This window comes from Sceloporus undulatus, chromosome 8 (genome assembly GCF_019175285.1).
Source record: "Sceloporus undulatus isolate JIND9_A2432 ecotype Alabama chromosome 8, SceUnd_v1.1, whole genome shotgun sequence".
In the NCBI taxonomy this organism is placed as follows: Eukaryota; Metazoa; Chordata; class Lepidosauria; order Squamata; family Phrynosomatidae; genus Sceloporus; species Sceloporus undulatus.
The window spans coordinates 24,918,101-24,930,503 of NC_056529.1; the positions used below are offsets into that span (position 1 = coordinate 24,918,101).

At 47.9% G+C, this 12,403-nt stretch overlaps 1 protein-coding gene across 2 annotated transcripts in view; it reads left to right on the forward strand.

Moving 5' to 3' along the window:
- SREBF1 (sterol regulatory element binding transcription factor 1) overlaps nt 1-12,403 on the forward strand; it is a 28,286-nt gene that overhangs the window by 13,079 nt on the left and 2,804 nt on the right. For both annotated transcript variants that reach the window (XM_042437831.1, XM_042437830.1), the window contains exons 2-18: nt 782-1,168; nt 1,492-1,658; nt 1,763-1,894; nt 2,056-2,271; nt 2,754-2,868; nt 3,107-3,291; nt 4,061-4,265; nt 5,070-5,254; nt 5,817-6,078; nt 6,392-6,558; nt 6,933-7,101; nt 7,723-7,831; nt 8,720-8,823; nt 9,802-9,934; nt 10,373-10,523; nt 11,503-11,688; nt 12,266-12,380. In XM_042437831.1, the coding sequence (XP_042293765.1) occupies nt 784-1,168; nt 1,492-1,658; nt 1,763-1,894; nt 2,056-2,271; nt 2,754-2,868; nt 3,107-3,291; nt 4,061-4,265; nt 5,070-5,254; nt 5,817-6,078; nt 6,392-6,558; nt 6,933-7,101; nt 7,723-7,831; nt 8,720-8,823; nt 9,802-9,934; nt 10,373-10,523; nt 11,503-11,688; nt 12,266-12,380 (2,986 nt within the window). In that variant the 5' untranslated portion in view covers nt 782-783. The remainder of the gene's footprint in view (nt 1-781; nt 1,169-1,491; nt 1,659-1,762; nt 1,895-2,055; nt 2,272-2,753; nt 2,869-3,106; nt 3,292-4,060; nt 4,266-5,069; nt 5,255-5,816; nt 6,079-6,391; nt 6,559-6,932; nt 7,102-7,722; nt 7,832-8,719; nt 8,824-9,801; nt 9,935-10,372; nt 10,524-11,502; nt 11,689-12,265; nt 12,381-12,403) is intronic.

Consider the following 12,403-nt stretch of genomic DNA (forward strand, 5'->3'; position numbering starts at 1 on the left):
CTGTTCCCCTCTGATATGGGGTCTTACCCCTTTGCTTTGCAGAGAAGCAACTTCCAGGTGTTTGTCTTCCCCACCTTAAATGTGGGTCTTGTTCCCTAGCGAGTGGAGAGGGCACGGTGGGAAGGTGAAATGATTGTGGTTTTGGGAAAGCTGGGTGGCAGAGAAGGGGAGGTTTTGAGCTGTAAAAGTGGCATTTGGAGCTGTGGGAGGATGGAGACTTGGAGGCAAGGAGAGGGGCAGAACCAAAGCATTGCTTCCATTAATATGAATTCTGCACTCCCTCTTGTTTTCTAAATATTTGGGGACTGATTAAAAAATGTCATGCAGAAGGCTTTCTTGGGGAGCGACACTCATTTGGTCCTCCTTGTAGTCCCAGGGAAAATGTTGTTTTCGGTGCAAACAAATTTTCAGTTTCCATCTGCATTTGAAACTGCAATTGTTGAAATTTGAAGGCAACATTTTTCTTCTTCATTTTCTGTGGAAGAAAAGCAAAAAAAATTTACATTTCTTTTTCTTTTCTGTGCCTTTATTGCTGTTGTTGTTGTGCCCCTTCAAGTTGTTTCTGACTTACAGCAATCCTAAAATGAACTAATCATGGGGTTTTCTTGGCAAGATTTGCTCAGCTTGCCTTTGCCTTCCTCTGTGGCTGAGAGAGTATAACCTGCCCAAGGTAACCTAGTAGGTTTCTGAGGTCGAGCAGAGATTTGAATTGTGGTCTCCAAATCACTACTTTAAGCAATCTATTTTAAGCAACAACCACCACCTTTTTGCCTTTTTCCAGACATGCTGCAACTGATCACGACAGACGACGGTGATTTCCCCGGTCTCTTCGATGGTCCGTTTGGCACAAATGCCCCACCAGAACCCAACCCACATGGGCCCAGCTTGTTCAGCAGCTACTTGGGGATGGGCAACCCACCTTCCTCCAGTTTGTTCCAGCTTCCATCACCGACCCAAACAAGCTTCCCGTCCCCACCAACGGTTGGGCTGAACCCAAACCCAAACCCAACTCTGATGGATGTCAAGGAGGAAGAACCAGTCACTGTGACAGCCAGCTCTCCACCACAAGCCCAGCTCTCCTCGCCCAGAAGGACACCTCCAAGTTTTGCTCCGGTCACCCAGGCCCAATTCTCAGGGCAACCTTTGGCGGGCTTCCCAAATCAGAAAGGTATTTCTGAGTTTTATCAAAGTAGTGTGAGCTAGTGGGGAAAACCAAATCTAAAGCAAACAAACCCAAGAAGGGAAAATCTGGCCTAAATGAAACTGTTACTCCCAATTAGAGGAGACCTCTGGAGTCCATTGAGTTTACACATGTGTTGACATGACCGAATCCCATTGATTTACTCTTCTTGGGATTAGCTGAGAATCCCAAGTCTTTCCTCAGGATTCTTCTACGATGGAACAACGACAGTTAAAGTGGCACCAGACTGGTTTAACTCTGTGGTGTAGATACACCATAGGATTCACCTTATGCTCCTCTCTCTTTCTCAGCTCCCCAGCCAGGAGGGCATCCTCAGCCTCCTCCAACCACTGTCCCAGTGACGTCCCAGCAGCCCCATTCTGTGGCTGTGCAAACCCCACTCCAAAACATTGCCCCACAGCAGATCCTGGCCCCCAACGGATCCCAGGTCATCCAGCCTCAGATCCAGCAAGTCCCGGTGAGTGACAGTGGTGTGGGCCAAAGGCAACCTGGTTTGCTAGTCCACATGGCTGGGAGGTTGGTGAGGCCTTCTTTGTGTTGACCTCCCTGCTCTTCTCGCAGGTCCTTCTGCAGCCCCATTTCATCAAGGCTGACTCTCTGCTCCTGACCACCGTCTCTGGGGCCAAGGCCACCACCGGGATCACCTCCCTGGCTACTACCACCTCCGTCCAGTCAGCACCTCTGCAGATGTCAGTAAGTGCCCATATCTTGCCATCGTGCTGTCTATACCCTTCATGCAATGATGGGTGGAACCAAACCCCCGCTCATGGGAAGGATCCGCTTTGCAAAACTGGATGCTGTCCAGAAGGAGGAAGGAGGGAAACCAACTCTTCTTCTTTGCTCTTCTCTTTCAGACCCTGATGAGTGGAGGTACCATTTTGGCCACTGTGCCACTGGTAGTGGATACGGACAAACTGCCCATCAACCGCCTGACCACTGGTAAGCCACTGGCGAGCCAGAACAAAGGCGAGAAGCGCACTGCGCACAACGCCATCGAGAAGAGGTACCGCTGCTCCATCAATGACAGGATTGCTGAGCTCAAGGACTTGGTGGTGGGAACAGACGCCAAGGTATGTATTCCTGCGTTTCTCTCTGGGGCAGTGGGGCAGCGTGTGGCTTATACCATATATATAACTGTACAAGTCAAGGGCCAAATTTATGGATTTCAATATAACCTGTGGATAAGTCAAGGGTCAAACTTAGGGACATGTAACAAAGGATCTAAAGCATGAAGCAAAGGAAAACAATGCCAAAGAACATATGAAATTCCAGCAAGCATAACTAGTTTTGCTCATCCTAAAGGATGGATGAAGGAATAGAGAAGGGTCAGTGCTTCCAGGACAGATGACACATTTGCCCTTCACCAGGGGATGGTTCCTTTTTTAAATTAAGAGTTAAGTTAAAATAAGTTAAATAAGAGTTAAGTTAAAATAAGAGTATTTGAGCATATACAGTATTTGTGACCTCTCTGCTACCTCAATGGTCCTATTTCTGGAGTCTGTCCCTCTTATTAATTGATCTCCCTGTTTGTTTGTTTTTGTCCATTGGTCAGCTGAACAAATCGGCCATTTTGCGGAAGGCGATAGACCACATCCGGTTCCTGAAACAGGCGAACCAGAAGTTGAAGGCTGAGAACGTGGCCCTCAAAATGGCTTCCCAGAAGAACAGTAAGCTTCCCAACCCCTTGGCACCTTCCAAACACACCCGGCCTGATTCAGATTCAAAAGTAGTTTTCTGATTCAAAAGTAGATTTAAAATTTAAAAATTAATAATGGTTGCACCTTGTTGCAAACCAATTGCAAAAGTGTTGCAGCATGAATGTCCCACGGCTGGAGAATAGATTGATTTTGAGTGCAAGTTGCTAGGAATTCATGCTTTTTGGCCCCATCTCTCCTGCCTCTGCAGAATCCCTGAAAGACCTGGTGGCCACAGGGAAGATGGAGGACTCGGCGGAAGGGATTAAGCTGATGGACGCCCTGACGCCACCTCCGTCTGATGTGGGATCTCCCTCGCAAAGCAGCCCGCTCTCGCTCAGCGGCACCAGTGGAAGCGATTCCGAGTCGGAAAGCCCCTTCTGCATGGAGGCCAAGGTGGGAGCAGAGTCCGGAACGGAGGGCAGTACAGAAAGGGCTGGGAAGAAGCTGTTGAGAATCAGAGTTGTTGTTGTGTGCCTTCAAGTCACTTCTGACTTATGGTGACCCTAAGGTGAACCTGCCACTGGGATTTTGGAGGGCCGAGAGTGTGTTACTTGCCAACGGTCACCCAGTGGGTTTCCATGTGAGAATTCGAACCTTGGTCATAGTCCAGTGCTCAAACCACTATGCCACACTGGCTTTTGGGTAAGGGTTTACTTTGACAGCACAGGAATCCACCTCAAACAAACCTTCAGCACTTTATAAATACAGTTTAATAATAATAATATCCTTGTTTCACTTCCCCCTGAGCAAAGACCAGCTCCTCTCAAAGACACCACCATTAAGCAGCAACAATACCAGTAACTTCTGGCACTGGGATGAGGAGAGGACATGGAACTGCCTGCATCCTATTTGGCCACAGTTCTCCCCTTATCTTTAAAACAACCCTTTAAGGGAGGTTGGGTTAAAGGAGCAGGCAACTTGCAGCCTCCCTGAGCTTCTTGATCTGCAGCTGCCATCAGTCTCCAAGCCCTCCTTAAACAATGGTTAGTGATGATGGAAGATGCTCTTCAATGGCATTGGCGTTGCTTTTACCACAGCGAAGGGGACAACTAGTGAGCCTTTGTGGCTGAGCTGGGCTCTGGACTTGGCGACACCAAATCCCTCTTTCTCTATCTCTGTCTTTGTTCTTCCCTGAAATTCACCTGTGGTTGGTTGTTTGCAGGTGAAACAAGAATGGCAAGCGCTCTCCCCGGGCAGCATGGGCATGCTCGACCGGTCGCGGATGGCGCTGTGTGCTTTCGTCTTCCTCTGCCTCTCTTTCAACCCCTTGTCTGCACTGCTGGGAGGGTCCAGCTCCACGGAGCCCACCAACGTGGCAGGCGCCAGCGGTCTTGGGCGCACCATTAAGGCGGAGAACGGGGCAGGAGGTGAGTGTGCACAGCTTAGGACCAGGAAATCTGAAAGACCTCCTCCTCGACTATGCGCATGACCCTAATCTGAGCTCCTCAAGAGAGGCCCTTTTACATGCTCCACCACCCCATGAGAGCAGCTTTGGAGTTACATGTGCCAGGACCTGCTCTGTAGTGGCCAAAGGAATATAATTTAAATAAGCCAGAAGCCTATTAAACCAATAATGAGTTACAGATTTTAAAAACATAAAAGTTGATATCTGCTGGGGTTTGGTTCTAGGACTCCCCCAAGGAATAAAATCCGTGGATGGTCAAGTCCCATTGAATACAGTGGTCTAATAAAATGGTGTTTTTTCTATAAAATGCCAAAATCAAGGTTTGCTTTTTTAGAATTTATATATATATATCAAAATATTTTCAAGCCATGGATACTCGAATCCATGCATAAAAGGTCCATTGATATGGAGGGCTGACAGTAACAGTCTTTGGGCTGAATTCATGAGTCTCAAATGTTTTGGTGGATACCCAAGTTTTAGCTTGGGGCTAAAGCGTTGGTGTTGGTGCCAGTTGGGTCTCAAGGGGGAAAATAGTCCAAAATTGAGGTGCCACAACTGAGAAGGCCCTGCTTCCATTATTCAACACAATGTATTGACCTCACTGGTGGGACATGGAAGAAGACCTCCACCAGCAGACCTCAGTCCTTGGACAGGAACATAAGGATAGAGGCACTCCTTCAAGTAGTGGGGTCAATTTCCTTTTAGATTTCATGGTCCTTTTATCCATGGTAGCCTCCTCTCTAACTGGTGTTATCTTTGTCCCCAGATGTTCCCATCACCTGGTTGCAATGGCTTCTCCCCACCATGTGCTTCTGGCTGGTCAACATAGTGGTCATTTTTGGTGCCTTCATCCGGCTCTTCATTTATGGCGAACCTGTGACACGGCTCCACTCAGAGTCTTCTGTCCTATTCTGGAGACACCGCAAGCAAGCTGACCTGGACTTGGCACGAGTAAGCGACTGTGTGTATTTGCCCATTTTGGGGACTACAACTCCAGAATTGCCCATGCAGCAGGGCAGTGCCCAGGATGGCTAGGGAATCCTGGGAACTGCAGTTGTCGCCTCACAAAACATTTCCCCCCCAAGTGGTAGTTTCTGGAGGAAGCTCAGGATGTAAGGTCATTCTGTCCAATTTGAAACAGTGTGAAAATTTCAGTTCATTTTTATATGCAGCTTTCCCAGTAGATACAATTTTGTTTACATCTTCCTTTATTAGTGCCCATTTTTGTATGCCTTTCTTTACTGTGGCGCACACATTTTTGTGTTTGACGTTCCCTAAAAAGATACCTATTTTTATCTGCAGTTTTTGACTCAAGAAAAAGTGCATTAAAACAAAGAAGCCAGTGGAGCTTCAAGAGCTTGCATGATGTATTTTGGGCAAGTTAGGTTGGTCCAAAAAAAGGTATCGTTGTGTTGTGGCTTTTGGGTGTTCTTGTATTTTGCTAACATGGATATGTGTCCCTTCTGTTGTCCTTTTGTCTTTATGAGTGATTTTTTTGCATCCGCACCTTCAGGGAGATTTTGCGCAGGCTTCCCAGAACTTATGGACGGCGCTCAAAGCCCTCGGACGTCCACTGCCCACCTCCAACTTGGACCTGACCTGCAGCCTCTTGTGGAACCTGATCCGGCACGTGCTTCAGCGTCTTTGGGTCGGGCGATGGCTGGCCAGCCGGGCCGGGGGCTTCTTCCGTGACCAAGAGCTCAAGGCCGACGTGCGCAAGAGTGCTTGTGATGCGGCACTGGTGTACCACAAGCTGCATCAACTGCACATGACAGGTAATTGAGTGGAGTGGCAGCCCTTGCAAGAGGAAGCATCCCTGAGCATATACAGAGTGCCTTTTCCTTAATGCTGGGGTAATCGCCTTCTGGCCTGCATAAGTCTTCCATGCCTTCCATGTTGGGTATGTAGCCCAAGACGTCATAAAGTCGGAAAGGCACACAACACACATACACACACAGACTAGATTTGGGTGATTTGTGTCTGCTAGGACCCCTCTCCCAGCCCCCGAAGGAAATTTTCCCAAAGATATGCAACTGCTGTTTTTCGTAACCTCTCTCAGACTAACTGCTGGTCCTCCTTGTCCTCCAGGGAAGCATGTGGCAGGTCATCTGTCGGCTATCAACATGGCGCTGAGTGCTGTCAACTTGGCTGAGTGTGCAGGCAACACCATCTCAGTGGCCACCCTTGCAGAGGTCTATGTGGCGGCAGCGTTGCGGGTCAAGACCAGCCTCCATCGCTGCTGCCATTTCCTGGCGGTGAGTTTGGGTGGTGTATGCACAGGGTAGGAAGGCAAGGCTTTCTCTGCCCTTCTCTTTGGGTCTGACCCAGAGCTTGGGAAAGGGAGCATGCCCTCATTTTCCTTTCCCCTTGGAGCTGAGACCAGGTACATCTTCCTCTTCTGAGAAGAGAGCTGTATGCAGAGATTTACGTTAAAGTAAAGGGATGTTGGACTGAGACCTTTCTGTGTGCAATTAAACACTTTTCTTCAGCATGGCTACCTTACTGAGCCCTTAAGGCCACACTCTGACTTTTCTTCTGGGACACTGTATGGCAAGAAGAACAAGAGCAAGGTTTCTAGGGACCTTCTGGTGCATTACTGACAGCCTCTTCCTTTTCCTTCCTTGCGCAGCGATTCTTCCTCAGCAGTGCCCGGCAAGTGTTGCTCTCCCACAGCGGGACTGTGCCACCTGCTCTCCAGTGGTTGTGCCATCCGGTCGGGCACCGTTTCTTCGTGGACGGCGACTGGGCTGTGAAGAGCTCTCCTCGGGAGAGCATCTACAGCTCCATTGGCAACCCAGGTACTGAAACATGCAGGGGCTGGTGAAATGCAACAGTGGACCTGGGAGACATGGGTTCAAATGCTGCCTGACTGTGGAGCTAATAGGCTTCTCGGTCTAACTCACTATGTAGGGTTGTGTTAGGGAGAGAATAGACAGCCCAGATATCTCAGGTGCAAAGTTAGATAAGAATGGGATAGATGAAGAGCAGGAGTGGGCAACTGTGGGAGGGTGGGGGACTGCATTAGCCCCCAAGGAGATTTTGGAGGGCCACACATCCCACCATACCTCCGACACTTACAAAAAATACAATTTCTTTGTCCCAAAAAGGCCCCTCATTTATATCCTGCTCTCCAAAAATGAGACTCAAGCTGGCTAAAAGGTTAAAACCATGTACATCAACTCCCAATATCCCCCAGCCAACAAGATCTCTAGAGGATTCGGGGAGCTGTACCAAGAAAGCAACTTTCCCAGAATTTGGATGTATAATAAATACAGCACTTTTAATGACTAGCATTCGTATGACTCTGTATGGATGGAGGATTCTTTGAATTAAATGGGTTTCCATCTCTGTCCAAGGGCGTCTTTGTGCCGTCTTAGCAATGATGACCCCCTAAGATGACTCTTCCGTTCTTTTCCCAGCGGATCCCTTGGCGCAAGTGACTCAACTTTTCCGGGAACACTTGTTGGAGAAGGCGCTTTCTTGCGTGTCCAGGCTGGAGAGTCAGACGCCCACCAGCCTCAGCGAGGGGTAAGGGATAATGGGATACGTTTTCCATACCCAACAAACACAGGGAACTTCTTTGCTTCTTGAGGGCCATGCTCCATCTTGGGGTCCATTTTCCAGCGTTGAGCCAGGGAAAAAGAGTGGGGCCAAAAACACTAGGATACTTTTGCTTGGAGACTTTTTGTGGATGTGATTAGATCTTGGGAAAGGCATGCCATCATTTCAAGATGAGGAACCCAAGCTAAAGCTGGGGATAATAGAGTCTGGACCAGCAAGACTGGAACCATATTTTGGCCTGTCATACAAAGAGGTCCTGAATTCAAATAGTTCAGTGTGTTCCCAAACACATTGTCACAACTGAGGCTGAAATATGGATGGAGACAACCTCTAAAATGTTGTGTGTCCATGTGCTTGGCTTTGACCTTGCCTAGAGTTTGGACAAAATACTTTTTTTTACTCCCCAAATCCAGACATCCTCCTTTTCCAAGACATGTCCTACATTTTCAGCAGTCTGTCCAGGAGGAATTCCATTTTGAGCATCACCAAGAAGCACAAATTTATGTTTATATGAGTGCTTTGAGCTTTTGTTTTGTAATGTTCTACAAAGACTTTCTGTACAAAAAAAAAAACAACCATTGCCTTTTGCTGAAGGTCCTCCTTTTTTTGTGCAAACCCATTTTCCTCTTATATCACAAAAAGACCCACAAGGGTTTGAAATTGTCACAAAATGCACGAAAGCTGTTGCAATTTCATCCAAATAAAAACATGCTGTTTCCTGCAATAAATTGAAATAAGGGAAGGTTTGCATCCTCAGTCTCAGGTTCTGCCCCAGGTAGAAGCTTGCAGCTGGATTCCAGTTGTTGGAAGGTGGATCTCAAAGTCATCCGGGTTCCTTCTCCCATCTCCCTACAGGGAATTTTCGGATGCTCTGGAGTACCTGCATTTCCTCAACAGCTGCGCAGATGTGGTCCCCAGTCCAAGTCCTTCCATTGGTACCAACATGGATGCTGCTACAGGTGATGCTTGCCAAACCAAGAAAGGACTGGAAGGACCTGAATGGAGACAAATAGGGAGAGGAAAGGGAGGGAAGAGAGGAGACTTTGGAGGGGTAAATGCAGAGTTATAAAAATGGTACTCCGTCTGTAAAGAATAGCTGGTGAAGATCCGTCTTTGCTTCTCATGTAACATTTAGGAATCATTGAAATTGGGAGGAGGCAGTTCCACAGAATACAATATTAACTCAAGAGGTTTTTTTTAAATTAACTAATTAGTTAACTAATATTAATATCCCAACTTTTAATATAATAGCCCTTCTTTCTCCTAGAATGGGAATCTGGGTAGCTTACAGCAAGGCTGACGCAAGATGAAGCCAGAAAGCTGACAGTCAAAAAAGTGAAAGGATGATTAATAATAATAATAATAATAATAATACAATACTTTTAATAATTATAATTTGACTAAGGTTCATATCGCAGCTCAGCCTTGGAAACAGAGTCCTATGCCATGCTTGGTCTCTCTGAATGGCATTAACTTGTAGGATTTAGCCAGTAATATTGGAGGACTTGGGGTAATTTCCTTTAAAAAGTAACGGTTTTGGATTTTGGCAATTCTGGGAAGCGTTGTCCAAAAAAAGAGGAAGCTTTCCTGATCTCTGCAGGTGGAAAGAAAGGATTGATATGGCCAGATCTGTCCATTTCTTCCACCTGCAGAGTTCAGGCTGCTTTTGCATTCTGATTTTGGAGGCATGTGTGTTAGTGGGGAAGCCATGATGGACGGTGGATGGCTGGGGACAAAAGGCCGCCAGACAGAGCGGAGGGTTGGAAGACTGTGAGCCGAGGCTGATGGACAGGACCCCAGTGGAGAGCAGATGGACGGAGATGACAGAGCCAGCCAGGCGTGCAAAGTGGCCGTCTCCCTGCCCACCGAGTTTGTGCATCTTGACAGGTTCTGCTGGAGGTCATGACCTGCCCTTTTCTCCTCCTTCCTGCCCCTAGGCACTGACCCCATCGCTCACTGGTGGGCCTCTGTGGTCGCAATGGCAATCCATGGGTTGCAAGGGGACGACGAGGCGGTGGAGCACCTGTACCCTTTGGTGGAGTCCATGCCGAAAGCTCTCCAGGCGTCTGAGTAAGCAACAGAGCGATAAGGGAGTATTGCATCCTGTGGGGTGCAAGTTGGACAAAGTATTTAAGGATTGAAGGGGAGTGGTGGAGGTCAATGCAAAAATAGCACCAGAAGAGTCCTGGTTTTGTTCTGAGCAGGTTCGATTTTCCATACCTTGGCTCAGTCATTGATTAGAATAGAGATTGCAGTCAAGAAATAAGAAAATGAGGACGTGGAAGGATAGCAGGCACATGGCCATGTGGGCTTCCTTGCTCCCCTGGCTTTCTTTGCTGAGGTTGCCAAGGCAGTAGGGAGAGGTGGTGGACACATGCCCCTCTGGCCTTCCCACTGCCCCAAGGGTGACACCAATGCTAGCGGTGCCACTGGTGAGTGGGACCATCATCCTCCAAATGACAGCGTGTATCTGTGTACAGCTTACCCATCTTTTTCTCCCCATTGAAGGAACCCTCTTCCCCGGGCGGCGCTGTATACTTTCAAGGCGACTCGCATGCTGCTGGGCAAACTGGATTGCAGTCTGGGCCAGTGCGACGTTGCGGGCGACTACTTGCGCGAGAGCTTGGGAGGCAACGCACCCGCCAGCACCATCGACAGAGTGAGTCACAAACTGTGGGAACGGAGGTGGTGGCAAAATGAGGGTGCTGCTCTCCGGCATAAGAAACCTGGGTTATCTGGGTGGCAGATTAAGGCATTCTTGTGCTGGCAGGCCTTTGCAAATTGATAAGTGCTGGGGATTTTGTGCTGTTTAAATTAAAGGTTTGAGTTTTTAACATACTCAATTTTAATTCATAACTGTTTAGCTTTTGAAATGGTTTGTTTTTTGTTTTTAAATTGTATTGCTTTAAATCTGCTGTTCGCCGCCTTGAATCCTTATATTTGGAGAAAGGCAGGATATGAGAAAATAATAATAATGATAATGATGATGATGATGATGTATGCCACTTGGCAGGTATTTATCTCTCCCCCCCCCCCCAGTTTTTTATTTGACTGTGTAAAGCGCTGTGCAAACTTTACAGCGCTCTATAAATAAATGTTAATAATAATATCTGGAAGCAATAAAATTGCCTTTCAGTCCACAAATCCCTACAATTATCATTAATCATTAAGTATAAAATCATTAATTTTATACTTAAGCTGAGCATTTAGATATACAGTTTTGGCATCCAAAGCAAAGGGACAGGCCAAGTGAACCTGGGGAACACACAGCAAACAGAAGACTTCTAAGTATGAATGGTTTTCAGTGCCTCCCTCTCTTCGGTGCTCAAAGTTTGAGGTGCATCAGAGGTTGTATGGCTGCCTCGGGGGTGCATTGTAGTTGCATTGCATGTGCGGCCAGAGATGTGCAATGCCCCTCCAGTGCAGCCCTGAGGCCGTTCTCTAACAGCGGACGATTACTGCAGCGGCCTTAAGGTGGAAGGGAGTATGGGCTTTGCAGTAGAGAGGGTGGTTGGGAGGCCTTCATTTCCTTCTCTGCCCCTCCAAGATGTTTGCCATCCTCCTCTTCTTTGCATCTCTGCCTCTGGATTGTTGCCCATCCTTCTTTCTATTTACTTCTCTCTCTTCTGCTCCACCAGGCAGTCCAGTTTCTCCTGTGTGACCTTCTCCTCATCACCCGCACCCGGCTCTGGCAACAGCAAATGCAAGCTGCGCAGCCCCATGGTGGGCCCTACCAAGCCTCTGCCCATGAGCTGCGCGGCTTTCAGCAGGAACTCAGCAGCCTCCGGCGCCTGGCGCAAGCGGACAAACCGGCTATGCACAGGGTAAGCGTGGATTCATCTGCCCAGTTTGGCTCCTAGAAGAGTCTGAGATATCATGTCCTTCCCCAAATCAAGAGATACTTGTCATTCCTTTGGAGTATAGTCACATTTATGGATTTTTTAATCCATAGATTCAAGCATCCATGGCTTGAAAATATTTATAAAATATATACATTCCAAAAAGCAAACCTCGATTTTGCTATTTGATATAAAGGACACCATTTCCCTAAGCTACTGTATTTAGTAGGTCTTGAGCATCCATAGATTTTGATATCCACAGGAGGTCTTGGAACTGAACCCCAGTGAATACCAAGGGCCCACTATCTATGGGGCTCTCAAAAAGTTCCTTTTTCTGGGTGGTGATTCCCAGAATCCTGCAGTTGACATGGCCACCCAGACTGGTCAGGTTGGCAGGGGGATTCTGGGGGATGTCAGCCAAAGAAAGAAGCTTTCCAAGCCCTGGTGACACAACAGCTGAAGTTCCTCCGGAGTTGCAGGAGAAGGAATTGTCACTGCAAACTTGGGAGTGTGTGAAGGGGATGGCTTCTAGTTAGTGAACCTTGTTGGGATTCCTCCTCAGGTTTTCCTCCATGAGGCAACGGCCCGACTGATGGCCCGGGCCAGCCCCACACGGACCCACCAGCTGCTGGACCGGAGTCTGCGCCGGAGAGGGCCCTCAAACCCCACAAAAGGAGGTGAGCGAGCATGGAGAGCGATA